Source organism: Gossypium arboreum, chromosome 11, assembly GCF_025698485.1.
Source record: "Gossypium arboreum isolate Shixiya-1 chromosome 11, ASM2569848v2, whole genome shotgun sequence".
NCBI lineage: Eukaryota > Viridiplantae > Streptophyta > Magnoliopsida > Malvales > Malvaceae > Gossypium > Gossypium arboreum.
The window spans coordinates 99,237,895-99,245,843 of NC_069080.1; the positions used below are offsets into that span (position 1 = coordinate 99,237,895).

The 7,949-nt window shown below is 31.4% G+C and overlaps 1 protein-coding gene across 2 annotated transcripts; it reads right to left on the reverse strand.

Annotated features, from left to right (window-relative positions):
- Nucleotides 1-1,289: 1,289 nt before the first annotated feature.
- On the reverse strand, nt 1,290-4,481 carry LOC108470467 (superoxide dismutase [Cu-Zn] 2). 2 transcript variants are annotated; one of them, XM_053021789.1, is made up of 7 exons: nt 4,275-4,481; nt 4,093-4,194; nt 3,545-3,640; nt 3,417-3,448; nt 3,120-3,195; nt 2,265-2,318; nt 1,290-1,540 (listed from the first exon to the last, which is right to left on the reverse strand). In XM_053021789.1, the coding sequence occupies exons 1-7, from the start codon at nt 4,369-4,371 to the stop codon at nt 1,512-1,514; spliced, it is 486 nt and encodes a 161-aa protein (XP_052877749.1). In that variant the 5' UTR covers nt 4,372-4,481; the 3' UTR covers nt 1,290-1,511. The 2 variants fall into 2 exon arrangements, with proteins under 2 accessions (XP_052877749.1, XP_052877750.1); XM_053021790.1 differs by having other exon boundaries at nt 3,569-3,640; nt 4,275-4,461.
- Between the last annotated feature and the right edge of the window lie 3,468 nt (nt 4,482-7,949).

Here is a 7,949-nt window from a genome sequence, read left to right on the forward strand (position 1 = left end):
AGTTAATTTCCAATAGAAGGCAAAACTAGATAGTAGTAAAGTGGAGGTGTCCTGGAACAAAATTTCAAAGCTCTTGCAATATCGTTTGAGGAAGCCATTAAAAACTTTATCAAAGTTATACATCTATGAATCAATTCAGATAGGATTGAAATATGGACCCGAAGTGGAGGATATTCTCACAGGTTTGGCCATACAAAGCAGAGATGAAGGTGACTTCCAAAATTTTCCATCAAAACATAGTCCCTTCCTCAATGTACGTAGAAAGATCAGCTTTCTTACTGCATTTACTTCTTGTTTGCTGTAAACTGCTTGCCTTCTCTGTACTATGTTTGCTCAGGGGCATCTCTTTGTTACCAAAGGTATGAACAATACCTTCAGTTTTCCATGGTGTTCGGGTTTGAAAGGATTCTTTTCCAACAAGTAAGTCTAACAATTAAACTTTCTTCAAACCACCACAAGATGTCAAGCTTTTGGAGGGCAACAATTTTTGTGCCATCTTTGTCAACTCTGCATACAGCCTTGCTGAGTTCTTGAGCTGTGGAGGTACAGTCCAGGGTTGGTTGAATGAAGAAAGGATGTTGATGTTCAAAAGAACAACCTCCTATTTCTTTGCCTTCATTTCTTTGCCTTCATAGACATTATCGCAAAGCTATGTGGATTTTCAAAGTCGGTGTTTATCATTAGCGGAAAGGTAGCGGATGCGTATTGGAGATACAAGCAAGAGGTCATGGAATTTGGGTCAACTCCACCAACGTCTACTTTACAATTTTATCAGCATATGCTCTGTTCGATCAGTAAGGCTTCATTCGGGAAGTAAAAAAGGTTGCCTTCAATGATGTTCTAACAAAGGTTTTTCAACCTATTTGGTTTGCAGATACCTTCTCTGCTGTGTTTCTGTTGTTTTAAACTTGCCTATTTATGAGGAGCTGTCCGTAAAATGCCCGACTCTATAACATATCAATCCCTCAATTTTGCTCAATTAGCCTGCACAATAGCCATGTACTAGTTTTATACTATGCAAGATGTATTTATCAAGTAAAACTTGTGGGAATAAGATAGAAATTACAAGCAAGGTCAAGAGTGGTACTAAACTTTTAATGGAACGAATAAGTTTGATCCTCAAAACATGCAATTTCCTATCCTAATTCTCTTGGTGTACATCCTCCCTTGTACCAAAAAATAGAGTATACAAAACATGAAATATCATTAAAAAAAAAAAAAAGAAAAGTTCAAACTTCAGAAATAAGATTGCTCAATGGTGCAAATAGAAAAATAGCAACCTTAAAGACTTTCCCAAACTGTTTATGGGTCTAGTCTTTACTGAAAAAAAAAAGTTCTTTTAACTTAAGTACCTTCCATATTTGATCAAATAAATTACAAATAGGCTTTTGATCTTCATCCTTCCATCTCAGATTTGTTTGCAAGCGGATTACTGAGAGATACATAAACTCAACCAGAAGATTATACTTTGCAGTTTTTTACCACCTATTTTAACTGCAACCAAACTATTTCTAAACAGATGATTGAAGGCCAATGATACCTGCTCAAGAGTAAAGAAGCATATGTTAGTGAGTTCCACATGAATGCAGTATTAGATCTGACAGTCCATATATTCGAGTCATTTTTTCATGTCATATGATATATTTATTTTTTATATGCCATGTTTGTATCGTGTTCAATATACCTGCTCAAGAGTAAAGAAGCATATGTTAGTGAGTTCCACATGAATGCAGCATTAGATCTGACAGTCCATATATTCGAGTCATTTTTTCATGTCATATGTTATATTTATTTTTTATATGCCATGTTTGTATCGTGTTCAATATTACTAAGACAGTGCAACAACTACACGAAGGAAGAAGCAACTATGACAAGCTTGTGAATCATTTATATATCACAGCTACATTCAGGGGTGAATCCAAAGATTTTTCTTAAAGGGAGCCGGAATTGAATTATAAATTTTTGAGAGGTCAAAATATAATTTTATCATGTATTAATTTATGATTTCATTATTTTCTGAAGGGACATAATAGAATTTTTTCCATTTTTTTTTGTTGGGGAGGGGGGGCTGGGGGAAGTGCAATCTGATCAAATATTAATTTATAATTTAAACACTTCTTAAGGGGCCTGCACAGCAATTTTTCCATGCCCTCTCCCCTTTAAAATTCGCCCCTGGCTACATGCAACTAACTTGATTTTGGCAACGCCAAGCCATTAACAAACTGATGCTCTAAGAAAACAACAATAGGAAAACTAATACTTACCACATCCGACTCTTGCACCTGCATTCCCTGTCGTCTTGCTAAGTTCATGCCCACCTACATATTAGTTATCATAATTAGTCAAAACCAAATGGTGAAAACCAAAAGTGATTTCTATGGGCCACTGTATACAAACCATGAGCAGAATACGAATGAAAATGATCAGACAATGGTCACACTAAGAGAGATATTTAATGAATGACAAATAATTATGTCAGACAAGAGTAAGAAAAGCAAAAAATGTTCGAGCAGCCTATTGGAAGGCAACAGAAGCGGCATCCTAATACATTTCAGGACATCATCAGAAGCCATGTCCCCAAACCTTTTTTTAACCAATCAAGCAAAAAGAAGTGGCTTAATCACATCAAGCCATTATTATAAACATCTCGAATTAAAGGAAGATCCGTATTGAATCCAAAGATACTAATATCTCTTCTAGTTTATAAACAATAATTGACTTGGATATACTGTTAAAATGATCAAAGGTTTAGCAACTAGTGTTCCCATTCAGAAGTGCTCAGTGAACTGTTTAGCTCCTTAAATCTCTTTGAGGGGCTCTTAAACATATAACTTGTGTGACTAGTATATAACTGCTTTCAACACTGGACTGCTTACTACCTTGTATCATGGACCATTTACAAAAATGAGGCCGTTTTCAGTACCTATTTTATCCCAAGTGAGACCAATTTGGAAAATTACATATGGAATCATCATATCAATTCTAACAACTTCTTGTCATCATCTTATAACTAAATTGTCTACAAGTTCACAACAAAACATATCCTTCTTTTTACTAATAAACAATGCAGTTTAATGGTACATGCAAACTCTAGTAATTTGAAAAACCAAAAATTTCACCTTTGCCGAGATCATCGGGATCAGCATGCACAACAACTGCCCTCCCTAAAATGGAATGCTGTCCGCTAAGTGGAATCTACAAATGGAAACAAAAAAAAGAACAATTATTATGGCTAAGTGTAATTCATCTTCAAGAAACAAAATTATAGGAGACTAAGTATATTAAAAGAACTTAACAAGTGCCACTACCAGTCCAAAGAACAAAATCAATTCATTGTCACAGGCCACCAGAAAAAACAAACAAAAATGAAAATTTTAATTTCTAAGAAGAGAAAAAAAAACACCACAATTCAGTACCTGCCAATCTTTAATTGAGACCTCAGCAACTCCTGCAATGGAGACATTGCATTATTATTGTAAAAACTATAATTCATTCATAAATAATTGTCTATCATAATCATATAAATAATAGAAACAGCATATACCATCAGGGCCAGCAATGATATTACCCAAATCTCCAGCATGGCGCTCTCCATCACTTGGAGCTCCATGATCCTTCTTTAATGGATTAAAATGAGGCCCTAAAGTATATAAAATAAAAAATAAAATAAAAAACTATAAGCAACAAAAATCGCCATATGTCATATAGAGGGAAAGAAATAAATGAATAAACCAAAATTTGACCAAACATTTGCATAAATGCTAAAACTGTATACTCTTATCAGAAAAAGTGAGGGGGGGAAACCACTTTAATGATAAATGACATCAACCGAAATTCAACAAATTTGTAAAAATAAAATTCCATTTTAAACTAAATGATATGAACATAATTTATGCAAATAGCATAAGTTAAAAGATTTAAACTTCATCAAGGAAAACACCCATCTTAGTACTATAAACTACATCGACCTTAGTTAAACACACAACTTGCATAAATGTCAAAAAATTAAATTTCATATCATTAAAAAGAAAAACAAAGCAATCAAAGGGAATTGGATTGGATAGGGAAAGATGAGAAAAGTGGGAGAGATACCAGTGGAATTGCAGCCATTGGTGGTATCACCGAGGGCGTGGATATGGAAGCCATGAAGGCCAGGAGAGAGGCCTGTTATCTTTCCTTGGACATGGGTTATCCCTATATTAATAAGAAACATTAAAATCCAATTGTCTCAGAAGATGAAGAGACATAGAGAAAGAAGGAAAGAGGGAGAGAACCATTTGGGATTTGAGTGAAGTGAATAAAGCCTCTAACGTTGGTATCTCCAGTGATGAGAGCCACAGCTTTGAGTGTTGCTTTAGAACCACCTTCCATTTCTTTATCTTCTACAATCGCTCCCTCTTCAATCTATTTTCTTTATCTTCTTTTATTTGCTTACTATTCCTTTGTTTAATAACTTAATACTAATTATTTCTCCTGAAAAAACAATAAGCCTTAAACCTAACCCAAGTTGAGAGTTAAATAATTGTAAAAGAAAATAACGAAAATGAAAGTAAAGTGAAAATTTTTAGGTTAATGAATATTTAAAATTAATAACCGTAAAAATTATGGAAATTATTATTTATTATAATTTTTTATAAAATAATTGAAGTAAAAGGTTAATATGATAAAAATAGTAATTTGTATTTTAAAAATAAAATCACTTTCTTTTCTCTAGTTTTCCTCTAAATTGAGTAACTCAAAACTAAAATTTATTCAACTCTCTTTACTTTCTTTAACGTTAATTTTTTTATGATTAGTTTTGTTACCTAATTTATTCATTAAATTTAAAATTAGAATTAAATTAAATTAAAATTTTCAAATATATATATTTACTTTCTCTCCTTTCTTTCTTCTCTTTTAAGTTATTTTTAATTGTTAGATAACTTTAATTTGTAAATATTTAAAAGAATAGAGAAAGATATTTTTTTAAAAATAATACATGAATTTTGAATCAGATGATAAAGGATTTGAAATTGAGGTGATAAAATGAAAAAAAAAACTCACCAGAATCTGGGTTTGTCGCTTTAAATTTGGCTAAATTTTTGACAAGTTTTTTTTTTAATTTACCTATCATCAAAATAAGTTCTTGTATGAACAACAAAACAAACGAACATATTTTTACTTTTTTAAGAAAAAATTTTAATGAAATAATATTTAATTTTTGTGGATTTTTAATTATAAAGTTCTTAAGAATTTTTAACTGTTACCTTTTTTTGTTTTTAGTAATTTGGATAATGAAATATGGTTCAAGTATAACTTATAAGAAGAAAAAATTTTAAGTATCAACTTGAAAAAAATAATTTAAATAAGAATTTGTGATTTAAGACAAACAATAAATTTTAATGAATTTATATTTGTCCTTTTGGATTTTCTTAATTTTTATTTCTCGTACTAATAAAATTACAATAATGTAATTATGAATTTTCTGCTTTTATTAAGAAATGTAAATTTAATTTCTATATTTTACTTTGAAAAATTTACTTCTCTTTTGTAAGTAGTCCATTAAGTAAACCGTTATTCTGAAAATATAGTTTCACAATATATACATAAAGAATTAGGAAAATCAATAATTCAATACTTTATATACATTAAATTAGTAAAAAGTAATAATGCAATTTTAAGTATTTTTCAACAATTTGATTAATTTTTAGTTTTTATAAAATATAATGATCAAATTTTGACAAAGTAAAGTGTTAGGCTCATAAATACTAAACGCTGGGTAAATTGGTATTTTAAAAATTCTTTCTAAATTTTTCTAAATGATGAGAAAAGGAAAAGAAAAGCTTGGACAATTTATCAAGGATTTTTCAATTTGCTATATTTGAATTGTTACCTTTTATGGAAAAGGTACAACTTTCACAATCTCTATTTTTTTAAAAGGCTAAGATAAAACATTATCCCTAGTTTTTATGGCTTAATTAGAATCCGTAGTAAGCTAAAATATTTTTTAGGGTCATTGGATGAAATTTTAATTTTTTCTAGTTTATATTTTTATAATTTATAAAAGATTAAATTGAATTTTTATAATTTTAGGGGGGCCAAAGTGTAATTTTACCTTTACTAATTTAAAATTTTTAAAAAATTTCAAGGGCTTAAAATAAAAATTTCCATTTTAGGGGGGTCGGGGCCCATGCCAGCCCCCCTGGCTACGCCCTTGCTAGAATCCTTTATTTTTCACAAAGCTCTACTAAAACCCTTTACAATTCACTTAATGTTTTATACCTCAAAAACCTTTATTTTACAATCCAAAAGAAATATGTAAATGATCTGTTGTAATTTAATATGTCAAATTAGGCTCCCCATTACACTTAACGAGTTTATTTTCGAGCAATTTAGATGTCTTTGTCGTGTTTTTAGTTAGTTTTAGTTCTTTGCATTAATAAGTGATTAGTGTGCATTTTGTGCTATTTTGAGACCAAAGATGGCCAATTGGCACACGAGGAATCTAACGAGGCTGGTGAGTTATGCAAGGAATCCACAGTGGCTTGAACAGCACGAGAACATTACCTAGAAGGGAGGGTATCGCGGTATCGAAGCATGGAAATTCTGATACCATTGACAGTGTTAAAAACAAGAAAGATTGAGCTACCAAAAGTGGTATCGTGATAACCAAAACTCCCAAAGGACCCCCATTTCAATATTGTTGAGGATATCACGATATTGGACCATGGGTATCACGATATCACTGTCGAGGGAAGACAAAAAATGACCATAGGTGTGTAGTCCTTGTCGAACATGTCCCCTAACAAAAATTAGATGATCAAGGGCAATTTGGTCACTATTTTTTGGGTCTATAATTTGCTAAAAAATGCCAAAAATTAACTGAACAAATATACACTAGACACTTAACTCTTTTTCATTTTTTTTTCAATTTTTTCTCTCCATCTTTAGGGTTTATTCTTTTTCATTATAGCTTTAAGGATTAGGTTTATTTTTGTCTTATTTTCCTCAATTTCCATAGTTGTTAGTTAACACTGTAGCTAGATTTATTTACTTGTTTAGTACCTCAAACTTCTAGTATTTTTTAGTTTAATCCTATTTTCAATGCAGCTCAGTTTCCTTTTAGTTTCATCATTAAAAATCTTATTTTAAAGTGTTCTTTCACATTTCCTTTGTTGCCATTATTATTATTTTCAAGCTTCTTAGAGAAAATCCCAAGCTTTTCTCTTTTTTCTTGTGTTTTCCATTTATGCATCTTGAGTGTGATTATCTTGTTTTTGTTTGCTTAAGCATGATAATAGGTAATTAAATCTGAAGTGGGAGGTTGATGGAAATGTTAGCTAGTTAAATTTTTAGATCAGGGACTAAATTTAAAAAATTAGACTAAATCGAATAGACTTCAAAACTTAGGATTAACGCCCCTAAAGAAAAATTAAGATAAGCGAGACTGCGGGGAGATCTTATCTGGCACCAATTTGATAGTCCCAGGTTAGTTGGGTGAGGTCGAGAGATAAACCAAACTAATTCATCTAACTTGGTAAATTTGAGCCATTTTAGGAGTTTAAGTAATTTAGTTCCCTAAATCGAGGGTTAACAAGCAAAATAGAAGTCAACCGGCCACTACTTGTTATTAATTGATTAAGTTCATAGTTTTGCTTGATTTACAATTTAGTTCTTTTCCATTTCTAGGGAATTAATTAGTATAATTTACCTCTTGTATGGCTTGCCGTACTATAATTTCTTTATGAGTAGTTAGCTAGACTCCTTTAATTACATGTCTGTAGTTTAGAATTCACTTAATCGCCAAACCTTGTGGGTTCGATCCTTGGAATATTCCGGTGTTCCATTGAACATTAGAAATATTACAACTGACCTGTCACACTAGCCGACAATCGAGGCAATCAGTAAATAATGAAAGCCTCTAAAAGGTGTGTATTTACAAGTGTTAAGCTCTCTCGAAGAATGGATGT

Bases quoted from the DNA above. Each gene is read 5' to 3' on its own strand.
- LOC108470467 (XM_053021789.1), bottom strand. From the start codon at position 4,371: ATGGAAGGTGGTTCTAAAGCAACACTCAAAGCTGTGGCTCTCATCACT. The intron at 3,641-4,092 runs GTATCTCTCCCA...TATATACTTTAG, and splicing joins CAATGGCTGCAATTCCACTG to GGCCTCATTTTAATCCATTA. The intron at 3,196-3,416 runs GTACTGAATTGT...TTCCATTTGTAG, and splicing joins TCTCAATTAAAGATTGGCAG to ATTCCACTTAGCGGACAGCA.